The 14189-nt window shown below is 50.7% G+C and overlaps 1 protein-coding gene across 1 annotated transcript in view; it reads left to right on the top strand.

Moving 5' to 3' along the window:
* The window catches only part of PKD1 (polycystin 1, transient receptor potential channel interacting), a 93627-nt gene that overhangs the window by 44067 nt on the left and 35371 nt on the right, over positions 1 to 14189 (top strand). The window contains exons 5-14 of the mRNA XM_074158815.1: positions 1015 to 1683; positions 1993 to 2176; positions 6307 to 6521; positions 7573 to 7685; positions 7767 to 7893; positions 8784 to 9061; positions 9542 to 10291; positions 11399 to 11530; positions 13186 to 13361; positions 13812 to 13945. Coding sequence (XP_074014916.1) covers positions 1015 to 1683; positions 1993 to 2176; positions 6307 to 6521; positions 7573 to 7685; positions 7767 to 7893; positions 8784 to 9061; positions 9542 to 10291; positions 11399 to 11530; positions 13186 to 13361; positions 13812 to 13945 — 2778 coding nt within the window. The remainder of the gene's footprint in view (positions 1 to 1014; positions 1684 to 1992; positions 2177 to 6306; positions 6522 to 7572; positions 7686 to 7766; positions 7894 to 8783; positions 9062 to 9541; positions 10292 to 11398; positions 11531 to 13185; positions 13362 to 13811; positions 13946 to 14189) is intronic.

The raw sequence follows: 14189 nt of genomic DNA, 5'->3' as shown, positions 1-14189 counted from the left end.
AGGCTGGAGCTGTTGAGATGTCTGGGGGGAGATGTTGTAGCAACCAGCAGAAACAGAGGAGCAAACATGGCTCGGTTGCGTGGGCAGAGCTGGAGAGGAGGCCAGACCGTCCCAGCTGGGCTGCGGCTGTGCAAGCGGCAGAGGCCCTGCCTGTGTCTTTGTGGCAGAGAAATGTCCCACCCCTTGCAAGCCGGTGAGGGGGAAGTAAACTCAAGGGAATGAGCTGTTGCTCTGAGAATGGGGCTGTTGTGGTTGCCATCGTTGTACGTGCCTGCGTGTCCATGCACGTGTGTGTTTGTTCTCCCTGTAGCCCGGCATGTGTTGTTTCTCTACATCCTTCCCATACATGTGCATCCTTCCACACCCCTCGGGTGCAGGCTGTGTGTCGCATTCCCCTCTTTTCTAGCACCAGATTCTGCCTGCAAGTAGGTGGGAAGCTCTTGGCTCTCCCCAAGGAGGAAGGTGGCTGCAGTGTCTGCCCAGCTCCAGTGTGGGCCTGATGGAGAGCCTGGTGGCGTTTCCCCCATGCTCCCGATGTCCCACTTTCTCAAACTGTGTTTGGTTATAGCCTTGCTGCTGGAAGCCCCAGGCAGCATGCAGTGAAACATGCTGCACCAAACCAAACCAAGGTACAGCCAAGGGACAACCTTTTGTCTTGGTCTTACTTGGTGGGTAGTCCTTTGGGTTCCTTTGAGGGTCAGACTCCGTGGCTCCATATCCCATGGGACTGCCAGGCTCTCCAAAGACCCTTTTTATTTGCTGAGTGTTGTTGCTCCAGAAATATGTGCAACTGGCTTGTTATTTCTGTCATCATTAATTAGCACAAAGAGTTTGGAAATCGTTTCTGAGAGATTAAAGACTTCCCAGGCAAGTCTCAAAAAGGAAATGCTTGGAATAGGAGCTGCCCAGGAGAAGTCCATTCCCAGGGGTGTAGGGTGGTGTCTCTTGGAGGGTTTCACCAAACCATGGCTTCGCAGTGTCAATTTACAAGAGGATTTTGTGTTCTTTCTGCAGGAGCTCAATACATAACGTGTTTGACAAGCAATGACACGGAAGGGACTGAACTTGTCATCCTCTTCACGTCTGTTCACCCTGGGAACCTCAGTGAGGAGACCTGCAGTGCCCTCTGTTACGCCGAAGACCAGGAATATGGAGGTTTCAGCACCCAGGGGCAGTGTTTGTGTGGTACTGCCCATGAAACGAACTCTTCCTCTGGTTGTTTGCCATTTTGCACTGAACATTTGTCCGAGCAGGCCTGTGGTGGCCCCTCTCTCGTCCCCTCTCCCTTCCAGGCACAGCTGCCTGTGTCTTTCACAGGACTCCAGCCCCGATACAGCCTATACCAGGCTGTGCTCTTCAATGTCAGTATTCCCATTGCTGTCAGCACTTTACTGTGGGAATTTGGGGACCAGACGGAGGTTCTCAACACCACTGAAAATGCAGCTGTCCACATGTATGCCTTACCTGGGCAGTACAACGTCACTGCCACTGTCTTTGTGGGCACCAAGGTCTCATACATGCAGGCAGAAATTGAGGTGGTGGCTTCACCCCAACAGTTAGAACTGCAGTGTCCTTCCTTAGTCAAGACAAATGAGAGTCTGGACATATGGATCCGCAACAGAGGTGGCACTGGCCTCGCGGTGTTGTATGGTATCACTGCAGAGGCTGGAGAGCTGGGCAAAGGTAAGCAGGGTTGTCTGGGTGGGTGCTAGGTAAGGAAGGGGTGGCACTTGGCCTTTCCTTTCCATTCCTCCTCAATGAGGAGAAAAGGGATGACTCTTTCGGGTACTCCTTGTTCCCCTGACTGACCAGGCAGCGTCTTGCACTGTCCTGGGCCAAGAAGGTGACTGCACAGAGTGCAGTTCAACAGTGACGGGGATTTATGGGCTTCAAAAGGGACGGGACATTCCTGGAACCTTGCTCCCCAGATTGGGTTGGGGCATGTGGGCCCATAGAAAGGACATCATGCTTGTGTTCTTCTACCTCATGCAGCAGTTCACCCCATGTGTCCCCCTGATGGCTTGGTTTTCCCGGGCAATAACCACTGCTATCAGCTGGTGGTGGAAAAGGCTGAGTGGCTGGAGGCCCAGCAGCACTGCCAGAAGCATGGCAACGGAGAGCTGGCTTTTGTGAGCAGCCCCGAGATCCAGAGCTTCTTGGTTGCTCATGTCATCAGGTAAGCGAGGAGGGGAAGGGATAAGATTTCCTAGGGACAGGTCTTGTATTCCTGGGGTCACATCAGGACAGGGGGTCCTGCTGAGCAGGCAGCCCTGTGCAGCCAGTCAGGCTGGAGACACACACGGGTCCAGGCTGAGTATGGGGAGATGGTACAGGTGGGGCTGCTGAACAAAGAGGAGGAATAAGCAGAGCTCGAGCCCTTCCTGAACTTGGCTTCTTTGCTTAAAGGCTGTGGAGGGAAGAAGAGGAATGGGGCAGAAAGGCTGGAAGTCAGAACTGGGAATTGTGGGATTGCTGCTGGTGGGCATCTTGTACCCTACATTTGTGCCTGTGGGTGCATCTGAAATGGTTCAGAGAGGTGCAGGCTCAGGAGCAAACGGGGCTGGGCTGAGCAGACCTTCCACCTCGGAGTTCAGCAAAATTTGCAGACTCGGTTTGGGCGGTGGAGAGGGTCGGGTGCTCATGTCCAGAGGGTGTTTGGCTGCCAGGCAGGGCCTGAGGGTGACCTCGCAACCAGCTCCCTCCATCAGCAGAATTACAGCTAGATTGTCCCATGCATGACACCGTGGCATCCAGCAGCCGCTCTAGCAAAGCCCAAGCCAGTGCTGCAGTCCTGCCTCCCAGCTGGGATCCTGCTCCCTCCCAGACGTGGCTGCAGCCTGAAGCCCAGACCTCTTCCACTCTTCTTTCGCCTCCTGAGAAGGAGCAGCGCTCCTCTCCGAGTGTCAGGCTCCAGCACCATCTGTTCCACCTCAGGACTTGGGCTTTATAAACAGAGAGCACTGAAAGTGTCAGCCTTTGATTAAATCCGCCCCTCTAAGTGCCCTTTCCACAACCAGCCGTCTTGGGGGGAGGACGACCAGGAGAGGTTTCAGGGGCCTGACAGCTCTTGTCAGCACTCCCAGATGCAGATGTTGGAGATGGCCTCTTAATAAACACAGCCCAGAAAGCACATGTGAAGGGAGCAGCTGCTGGTGACGTAGGCTTTGAACAGTCCTCCTGAAGGTCTGACAGCCCCTTCTTCCCAAACTTGTATCCTTGCCCTGTTCCCTTCACACTGGGATTTATCCTGAGATTGCAAACATGTGGTCCCTGCTCCAGGAAAGAGGAGTCTGTCCCTTCCCGCGGGTTAGGGACTGGTCACTTGGTGCGCTGATTTATCAGGCCTTGCGTGCAGGGCTTGTGATGGACTGCAGCGCAAGGAAATCATGAGACCTCAGAAGGGAATGAGCTGCCCAAGCTGTTTCCCAGCTGCTGCCCCACGTTGCTCTCTTCCTCAGCCCCCATTATTTCATGTATTTATTTTATTAATCCATTCAGATAAACATGAATGAGGCAGTTCCAGGATGCGATTTCCCTGGCGATAAAAGACGAATCAACTGAGCTGCAGGTTTTTGGAACATGCAGTCTCCATAGTTTCTTGTGGGAAAATGACAGAAGCAGAAATCTGTTTCCCATTAGAGCACGCAGCAGCGAGAACCACTCTCTCCTGTCGTTTGATGGCCTCCCCAGGAGCAGGGTCCGCTGGGCTGGTCCCCTCCCTGCCTCCAGAAGCAGAGTGCTCCAGCCCACACCCTTTCCAGGGGACCCCGCTTTCCCTTCTGAGGCAGCGCAGGGAGCCCCTCTCCCCTTCCCAGCCTCCTCAGGCTTCGTTCTGCTCCTGCTGCCCCAAGCAAAGCAGCCTGGTCCTTCCTCAGAGGCAGAGGGATGGTCACATCTTGCTTCAGAAAAGGATGTCTGTCTTCTAGTTCCTTTCTGCGAGGTAGTGGCCCAAGCAGTGTGGCAGGGGTGGGAAGCAAGCCAGCCAGCCGCCTTCTTTTTTTTTTGATGATTTGCAGTTAGATCATAGCTGGAATTAGAAAAGGAAAATCTCTATCGAGTTTTACTGATGGCAGCAAACAGGCGGTTTCCTTGCCTGCTCTCCCTAATCCCCTGCCAGTGGTTCGGGAGCAGAACGCAGCGGTTATTTATTTTTTTTTAATCTTATTTGCAATGAAAACTACTGATTCACGGAACAGTTATTTTCGTCGTCGTTTTTCAGCGTGACCTCGTTAATCATTTCATCTGGCGTGAGGCTCGTGGTGGAGAGACACCAATTATCTCCCTCCTCTGCGTTTTGCAGAGCAGTTGTACCACCCCAGGAGCACGCTGGAGCAGAGGGGCAAGGCCTCCGTAGCAGGTTTGATTCCAACCTGCAGGAGGGAGCGTGGAGAAGGAGCTGGGGGGCTTTGAGGGTGCATGATGAGGTTGTTCCCCCCCTCCCCCGAAGTTAATATGGAACAAATGGCTCACTTTCTGCTGGGTGCGATTAGAAACAGTCATCCAGGCTGTTTGTGGCTATGAAAGACCACTCAGCACTTTCCAGCAGAATCTCTGCTGGGATTCAACCAGTTTCCAAATAGGGAAGGGACATTTCATCTTCCTAAAATGATCCTGGCAGTTCCTTGTCTACGTGGGGTTCATCTGCCTGCAGTGCTTTGGCTTCTGCTGCCAGTGTCTTGTCCCCCCATGGCTGCTGCCTTCCAGCCGTGGCTGAGGAGTTGATGGTCTCCCAGCAGCTGCATCAAAGATTTGAACAGGAGCTCCTGGACCTGGCACCGTCTGAGGTTTAATCCTCCGCTGGTGCCAGTTCCACTTGCAGTGGAGAATTGATGAGTGGCAAATTCCACATGTCTGCGGAAATAAAGCAAAAGTTTTCTGAAAGACGCAGCTTTTTCGGGCAGTTTTGTATGACCATACCATTCCTCTTAAGTCATGACTCAGTATGGGCTTAAAAAGTGTCTGTGCGTGTCATTCAAACTGCAGTGCAGGCAGGCCATTTTATAGACGGCTCTCGTAAGAGGGGTCTGAGGTTCAAGTCAACCTGCTGATACTCCTTAACTTGCAGATAGTCCTGCTTCCCTGTATTGTGTGGGGTTTACTCTGCCATTGGAGAAGAGAAGGCTCCGGTGAGACCTCATAGCAGCCTTCCAGTATCTGAAGGGAGCCTACAGGAGAGCCGGAGAGGGACTCTTTGTCAGAAAATGTAGTGACAGGACAAGGGGTAATGGTTTTAAATTGGAAGAGGGGAGATTTAGATTAAATATTAGGAGGAAATTCTTTACTGTGAGGGTGGTGAAGCACTGGAACAGGTTGCCCAGGGAGGTTGTGGATGCCCCATCCCTGGAAGTGTTTAAGGCTAGGCTGGATGGGGCTTTGAGCAACCTGCTGTAGTGGAGGTGTCCCTGCCCATAGCAGGGGGGTTGAACTCGATGATTTTTAAAGTCCCTTCCAATTCTAACCATTCTATGATTCTATGGGAGAGCTGGTCCCAGCCCTTCTGGCACCCGCGAGTGGCCATCAGCCCTCCGTGCCCGCTGGGAGGGGAGGCCAGGCAGCACAGTGATATTAATAAACATATGGATATGAAGGAAGCAACTCCAACTTGGCAAAGCAGACGATGTGCAATTGGAGGGACTGCTGGGAATTTCTGAAAGCAATAAAACCTCGTGGTTCTCCTCTCCAGCCAGTGCCATCTCATTACCCTCTCTGATATCTTTGCTGTACCATTTGTGGCTGGCATGAATCAGTGCTTACCAGTATGTCACGAGCTCTGTGGTGCTGACAGAGCCTTTAACTGGGTCCTCGTGTAACTTGAGTGGGAGAGACTGGCATTTTGGGAATGGGCTGACTCAAGTTGTGGGGCAACAGTCATCAAGGTCTGACTCAGCTGCACACAGCGACCCCCTGAGCTGCTCCTCCCTTCCAGCTCCGCTGCACGGTAATGTTGGTGTGGATTGCTCTGTCTGCATCCTTTCAGCTCAGCTGTCCCCTCAGTATATCAGAGGGCAGGTGGCTCTCTGTAGCCCTTAGGACAGAGGTTTGAAGGGCTGGTAGCCAGCAGGATGGTGTGCCCTGAAGGAGCTGTTATTGAAGAGCCAGGATCTGGTGGTAGAATGGATTCTGAAATCCTTTAGTAACTAAAAGGCTCCATTAACTGCAGACTGTGACACCCGGATGAAGCTGTTGTTGTTATTATTTTCATAGAGAACCATAGATGGCATCTGTCCCAGATCTTTCTAATACTCATGATTTCCTGAAATCCTCCATCCTCTTCCCCCCCCCCCTTTCTTTTTTTTTTTTTTGAAGGAGCCTCGATGTCTGGATTGGATTCAATGATTTTGCAAGCACTGGAGCGCAGCAGAGAGGCGAAGGATTTAATCTGGAGAGCTGTCAGAACTGGCTTCCAGGAGAACCCCATCCGTCAAACGCTGACCACTGTGTCCGGATGGGCCCAACGGGCCAGTGTAACACAGACCTGTGCATGGCCAAGCACAGCTACGTCTGCGAGTACAAGCCAAAAGGTGGGCTCTGTTTCTCTTCTGCGATCCACTGGCATCATGGGCAGGTGGACATCCTGCTCACTGGCATGTGCCAAGGAAAAATAGGGCTGCATGGAACGGGTCATCTGGAGCATCATCCCAGATCAAGAGGGACTAGCAGCAACCACAGTATTCCTGAGAGAGACTGATAAACTTTCAGAAACCTGGCCTCAGCCCAAAAGGAAGAATTTGGCCCACTCCAATCTTTGCCTTTGATAGATGTAGAGAGAGGGGCAAAGCTCTGAGGCAGAGCTTTGGAAATAGCTTCTCTCTCTTACTTGAGCAGTTCTCTGCTGCCAGGATGCGGCCGTGGTGCTGCCTTGGTGACTCTTGCTGTCCTTCTGTGGCATCTTGTAGTTTGTGAGAAGTTGGGGTCTTGTGACTTAAAAGACTATAGGGTCTTGGAGATCACTAGGTGAGCTTTTATGTGGTTTGTGCTGTGCAGGTTTGTGTTTATGAACCCTCCTAAATCTCCCGAAGTGGTGTAGGGAGTAAGAAAGAGAAGCAGAAAGGACATGAAATAAGAGAGAAGGTTTAGGTAAGAAGGAAAGCCAGCACTAGGGAGAGAGCCCACTGGCCCTGGTTGTGCTGGTTGTGCTCAGTCCCCAGCGCCTGACCTGGCTGTGAAAGAGCCAGAGGTGTTTGCTGCTGGTGGAAACATTTCCCACAAAGTGCAAGGGGACAAGGAGGGTGGGGAGTGCATCTCGTGCTCAAAAATTCAAAGCAAATCATGGGGTCTTGGAAGGGAGAAGTATTTGCAGAGTTCCTGGAAGTCAAAATTACTGAGAATTGCAAATGCAAACATTCCTTGTGCAGGATGAGAAAGAAATCAAAACACTTGTAAGAAGAAGAAGGAAACTACAGGATTACAGCACCTACTTCTCCAGTAAAGCTGGAGTTACAGATTCCTGAGTGGTCCAAGTCCTGCTACTGCTCTGAAGCACGGTGTGAGCAAGCATGAGCAGGGTCGGGGAATAGCTTCAGGCCTTGCTGAGTCTCATGGGCTTTGTTCAAATATTTCCTTTGTAAACAGGAGTTCTGTTAAATGCCGAAAACTTCTTTGTGGGAGACCCTGTGTTTGACACACATGAGGCTGTGAAAAATGTGACAGAAGATGTGCTGTCAGCTCCGTGGGAAGCTGGGGAGGTAAGAAGGGTTTGCTCATCCTGCTGCTGCAGAGGGAGCCCAGGGAGACACAGGCAGGTGAGAACCTTGTTTGTTTTGCAGGTGATGGTGTTCCCTGAGCTGGCATTCAGGCATGAGGGATATTTGACTGCCTTGGAGTTTGTGACACAGGAACTGCATCAACCCGTTCAAGTGAGGTTCCAGGTGCACAGACCAATAGATGGAGAAGGTGAGGCATCTCCTCTCAACGCTTCTTGGTGTTGTTAGAGCTGACGCCACCAGGGCTATGTCAAACTGACTGTAGGTGGCCTTCACACACGTAAACTTTGAAGCCTTAAAAGCCAGAGATGTGGTTCAATTTTTTGAGGAGACTCAGGTGCAAAATCTGCAGGTATGGTTGGATAGCCTGAGGTTGCCTTGGAGAAGTGGTTGTCCTGGAAAAATTAATAGAAGGAGAAACCTGTCTCAATGCATGAAGAGAATGTGTAGAAAGAACCTAAAGAACGTGTAGAAGTTAATTAATCTTCTGCGTTATACTTTGATACTTTGTGAAGACATGACATGTCAAATGGGAGTGTCTTCTGGTCCATCTGGCCCCACAGGTTAACAAGGAAAAACATTTTCCTGAGCCTGTTTCTTCCTGATGAATGAGATAATCTAATAAGCCTTTTATTCATTGTACAATAGCTCAATAGTCACAGTTTTGGCAACAATTAATTTTGCAGCAGAATGTTTGCTATAGCCATAGGTTTGGCTGGTTACAAAAGGATATTTTTTGACACTGAAAAGCTTATACTTCAACATGAAAACATTAACTTCAGAAAAGTTGCTTAATGTGTTTTCAGTGTCAAAGCCAACTCTGCTTTTGCTTGGACTCCCTTTTGTTTCAACATAGATCTCTTCTAGATTGCAATTTGGTGCGTTCTCACTGGAAAGGAGACTAAGTTAGTTTTTAACAATCTTTGTGCCTTTGTGAAATTTTCCTGTAAAACAGGACACTGGTCTTACGTAGTACCGGGATGCGTTGCAGTTGCAGCTTTTACTAAGAGTGGAGAGAAATGGTGAATTTGGAGCAAAGAAGTGCACTAGAAGTGTTGCTTTCTCTTTCACTTCTTCCAGACCACCAGGAGGGAAAAAATGCTACCGAACCATTCCACACTGCTCAGGATGACGGGAACTGGACTCTACTTGAATGTCCTCCTGGTTTCCAGTGGTGTCGTTTGACTAATTTGTGCTCATCATTAAACAACTGCTGCAACGCGACCGAGTGTGCCAACAGTTCCCTTGCCAGCAGCCCTACCCCCGCTTCCCTTCAGCACAATGAGAGCCAGCTCAGCTATGAACTCATCAAGGAATTTCTCTTTACAATACCAGCTGGCCCTTCTTCCCAGTATCTGGTCAGTGTTTATTAGCTGCTGTAACCAGTGAGTAGGTGGGGCACTTTTCTCTTGAGTGCTTTGGGTAAATAAAGAATTGTTCCCAGTTGGCAGATGGAGATACTGAAGTCCATTCAAATGAAATGACTTGCCCGGTGTCACACATGCCACCACTTTCTATCTTCCCCGCTCTGAGCCATGGACTCCTTGCGGTAACCCATGGCAATAGCTGAGTTGGTCAATGGGTTGTGCAGAGTTCCTGGGCTATTCCCATTGCACTTAGGAAGTGGAGATAGAGCATCAAACTGACTTCCATGTTAGCACATTTGATCCAGCGTGGCCAAGGAGAGCAGGGTGGTCTCCCCATGCCGTGTTTGGATCTGCGGCTTTTCTGTTGGTTTCCACTTGGTAGTAAATCCAGTTGTCTTGCTTAGGCAAGGGTTGGGTGCTGAGTGCTCTTAACTTGAGGCATTGATCCAAAAACCTCTCCTTTCTCTGCAGGTCACATTCAGGAAAGAAAATATTTTTGTCAGGGCTGAGGATGTCTTCAGTATCCAGCATAATGCAGGCTTGGGCTTACTCCTCCAGTGCCAACCAAGTACCACATCGCCGTACAGAACCAACGTCTTAAGCATGAACTCTTCAGAGTGGGCGCTTGGCCTGTCCGAAGGCTCTGTCGGTGCCACCTGGATAAACAGCACTGTTTGCTCTCTCCGAGTTCGCTATGCTGAGGAACAGCTGGTCCCGGTGATCAGTCCCCACAACACGGGGCTGGAGCATCCAGGTCGCTACACGGTCAGAGCCAGTGTGGACAACGGGGTCTTCAGCGCCAATCTGTCTTGCAGTTTCTGGGTGGCTTCCTGGGTGTCGGGCCTGCGTGTCATCCACCCGACTCCTCAAGGCGGCAGGGTCTACCTACCATCCAACCACACTACCCTGGTCATCAAACTCTCCTCAGGGGTGAATGCGACAGCTCGCTGGCTGGGAGACAACCACACCTTCCCCTTCGAGGGATCATGCCCAGTGACTGTTGCACGGCTGACAGCAGAGTGTGCCAGGGAGACCAACGACACCTGGTTTGCTGTGGTCACCCTGAACAGCCTCAAGGAGGGGGTGAGCACCCACGTGCTTGTTGCGGAGAACGCCGTGAGCTCCCAGAACATCACCATCACAGTGAAAGTGGAGGAGCCCATCCGTGGGCTGCGGGCCACCCCTGACCCTGAGAGCAGAGTCTTGCTAAATACACGAGTGGTGAGTGATTACTGCTGCTTTTAATTCATCAGTAGCGTTTTTAGCCTTTCCTGCTGATGGTGTGTGTTTGGCTCCTGGGGAGGGCTGGGGCTGGGCTCCACACTGGTCAGGTATAGCACTGCTTGCTGCTAATGCCAGCTCCCGGGCCACCCAGACGGCGCTGCTGCAGGCACAGGCATGTGGCAGAAAGCTCTGATGCTCTCCTGCAGGAAGGCAGCTCAGTTGTACGTTCACTTTAATTCCCTCAGAGGTAAGGCAGCTCCTCCTATGAGGGGGATACTGGCTTTCCAGTTCCACAGAAAACCAGAGGCATTATGAAATTCCAGTGTTTACCTTCCTTTCACTTGTCAAGGTAGTTATTCCTTTAGGTGTTTAGATTTGCTCTACTAAATCCTTACATCAGCTGGCTGAAGCTATAAAAATGTTTCATCCATCCATCAAAGTCTTGGAGTTACTCTGGTGTTTGCAGTCTTTTTTTTTTTTCTCTCAAATCCCCTGTCTCCAGAGCTACAGCCGAGCCCCGGGAACCTGTTCAGTAACTGCCCATGGGTATCTATGAAATGCTTTGTTCAACCTCTGGCTGCTTATGGCAGAACCCTGTGCCTGCAATGCCTGTTGGTCTCACCCTTCCTGGCTGCCACGGTCTGCTCAGGAGGCACTCTAGGAGTGAGGAGGGAGCCTACCCCATCCAGTACAGGTCAACCATTGTAGCTTTTTGGTGAGGCACCATCAATGGACGAGGGTGAGAGACTCAGCTTACAGGTGTAGCTAAAGCTGAGTTGTTTCCCCAAAGATATTGTAAAGTTTTTTAGCCAGTAAGAAAGACACGATCGCAAGAGCAGAGCACTAAGGTGTGGGAAGAGGCAGAATGGGTTCTGCTCCCTGCTCTGCTGTTGATTTATGGAGTCAGGGTCCGCATTTCTGTATCAGCTGCAAAGCCACAGATGGTCTCGCGCCTCTGTGTCATGCTCTGAAGGTGCTGCCTTACAGGTGTGGGATGGCTCCCAGTCTGGCTCTGCTCCCTCTCCAGTTCAACTGGAGATCTCCTGGGAACTGCTGTGCATGCTTTTCTCTTGCACTAGTATAAAATGTCCTCGTGCCTTTCAGAGCTACGTCCCTGTGATGGAAGCTGGGTCAGATGTGACTTTCCGATGGACAGTAGATGATAAGCCATCTTTCACTTTTTACAATGTTGTCTTCAATGTTATCTACCAAAGCCCAGCTGTGTACAAGCTTTCGGTAAGCCAAGGCCTTTCCCGTGATACCATTTCAATCCTGGGTTTCCATCTCATCCCACAAACTAAGCAGGCAAAGCAGCAGGGAGAGGAGAAGATAGAGTTGAGTTGAGGAGGTTTTCACTGTTCTCCTAACAAGCTCATGTGCTATTTCTCACTGAGCTGCTCTTGCAAATGCAAATAGTAGGTTTCTTCCTAATTTTCCGTTACAGCTGACTTCACTGTCTTCCTCATCTTTACTTTCTCCTCTTTTCTCCATAATCTCCTTTCTGTCCATGGAGTGTCTGTCCTTACTCCTCCCCAGCAGGAACGTGGCAGGGGGCCCCACTGCAGGGTGCCAGCCACTGCTTTGGCAGGCAGGTGTGGATTCAGAACCAGGCAGAGGCAGGATGCAAACATAAGACTTTCATAGGCAGGACAGAGCTTCTGCCACAAGCTCTTCCGGTCTCTGTCCTGTTCTCTTTCTACTGGTGCAGACTGGAACACTGGATTTTGTCATTACCCCAGAAGAAGGACAGAGCAGAGTGCCTGGGCAGGGGGAGGTGTCTGTTGGGGAATAGGAGTTTATTTCTAGCCAGAATATCTTTCTGTATCGTGCCCTGTACTGCTGTGCAGAGTCCTCGTCTGGCTCCGAGCTGCTTTATCCATTTGCAGGGTAACTGCCAGCTTCCTGAAGAGACACCAGCCTTGGCTCGGAGGCCATGCTAGCACTAATTTGCTTGGTGCAGCACTACGCTGAGTAGCACTAATTTGCTGGGTGAAGCACTGTGCTGATAAGTCAGGATTGCTTTTACTTGCAGAGATGACAAGGTGGCATCAGTCTGGGGTCCACAGGGTTCAGTGTAACACATCCGCAGAAGCCTAGACACAAACTTCTTTTATCTGTTGAGGTGGGAGGTCTCTGTTTAACTGGGTTTGAAGGATCCCTTCTGTCAGCAGCACAGGTCTCCTGTGGGTGAGGATGTGGCAAGATGGTTCATCATTAGGTGCCATGTCAGTGTTACATGCTCAGATAATCTTGAGGATCCTGCTCTACTTCTGTCATGTCTCTTCAGTCTCTTGCCCATCCATTCTCCCTTTCCCTTCTCTGCCCAACGTTGCCCTCCTTCTCTGTGCCCACTACACCTGGGATGCTGGAGCTGCACTTGGCATGCTTGGTTTTATGAGTGTCTCCCATCCCCACTCTCTGTGCTTGGAGCCCCTCATCTGCCACTGTCCTAAGGAAACTGGGTGGCTGCTGCCCCTTGGTGGCAGCAAGTTCCTAGGGTCAGCAGCTGGATACAGGGTGCAGAGCATTTCAGAGAAGGCAAAAGGGTAACTGGCAAGTTTAGAGCCAGATGAGTCTCATGATGAGAAGCTGTTCTGCTGGTCCTCTTGCTGTAGAACCAGTACTTCCTTGGACTGACTTTAGTGGTAGAGATGTGGTGGTTCCAGCAACAGGTGGCTTTCCAGTAGGTGGTGGCTTTCCAGTCTGTGCTGCTTTCCAGTGCCCACTCAGGCTATTGCCCCTGCCTCACGGTCCCAGAGGCTACTCTTCTCTGACCTGACCTGCTCGCCTGCCTGGGGGGACCTCTTCAGTACAGTGAAGCCCCACTCTCCGGAGAGGGCAGCACAGCAAGGTGATCCCAAATGCATTCTTTGTCCTACTGTCCTTCTCAGCTCACCGCCTCCAACCACGTCAGTAACTTTACAGTCAATTACAATGTCACGGTGGAGATGATGAATAAGATGAAGAACCTGACTGTGTTGGGTGTCCTGCCGGTCCTCCCTCAGAACAGCACCGTGGAGCTTACAGCAAGAGTTCAGGTTGATTCAGCTGTGGATGCTATGTTCCTGTGAGTCTTTTGCAAGTTGCCCGAACTTAGGATCTTTCTGTGCGTAGTTTACCAATCTTGCCTGCACTATTTCTCCTCTGAGGGCCAGCTGATGTCAAGTGGCCCATTTCTCAGCTGCTGTCTAGGTAATCTGAAATTCCTGCAATTGTGGTTCAGTCACACTGGCTGGGACCTATAGTTCAGGCTGAAATACATTTCTTTTAAAGGATTGCAACATTGCTTTAATAGTGGATTTCTCCTCTTCTTTCCAGTGCTGTACTCCTATCACAGCGACAATTCTGCGGCATTAGGCACAGCTACTGCTTTGATACTTGGCATTATGCTTCCTATGTTTTTTCTGGAAACCCCAGCCCTGAGCCGGAAAGACAGGCCTAGGCCAGGCCAGGGTTCCTCTGGGATTTCCGTGATTCTCCTGTTGTGCAGTGTAACATGGTTTGCACGTTTCTGCAGGTGGGATTTTGGAGATGGTGTCCAGGAGACATACCTGTTCAAACCTCCCTACAACAAGTCTTTCCTTGTTCCTGATCCCAGTGTCCATGAGGTTGTAATTGAGCACAATGTTTCACACGTCTATCAAGACCCAGGTATGCTCAGGACGGTTCTTTGGGGAAGAAGGGGCTCAGGCGTTTTTGTTGCATGGGTTTTTTTTTTTCCAAAAAAAAAAAAAAACCAGGCTTGAAAGCCATTGCCTCTTTCCTGAGCGAACAGCCAGAGTGATGGGAAGTCTCCAGCCATTGCCATCCTCTGTAACACTGTTCCAAGGAGGAGTTTGTCCTTGCTGTAAGAAGCAGGTCCACCACACACAGTCCCCTTTTTGGGCAGTCTCAG

Source organism: Numenius arquata, chromosome 14 (assembly GCF_964106895.1).
Source record: "Numenius arquata chromosome 14, bNumArq3.hap1.1, whole genome shotgun sequence".
Taxonomy (NCBI): Eukaryota; Metazoa; Chordata; class Aves; order Charadriiformes; family Scolopacidae; genus Numenius; species Numenius arquata.
This window is presented reverse-complemented; position numbering and strand designations above follow the sequence as displayed.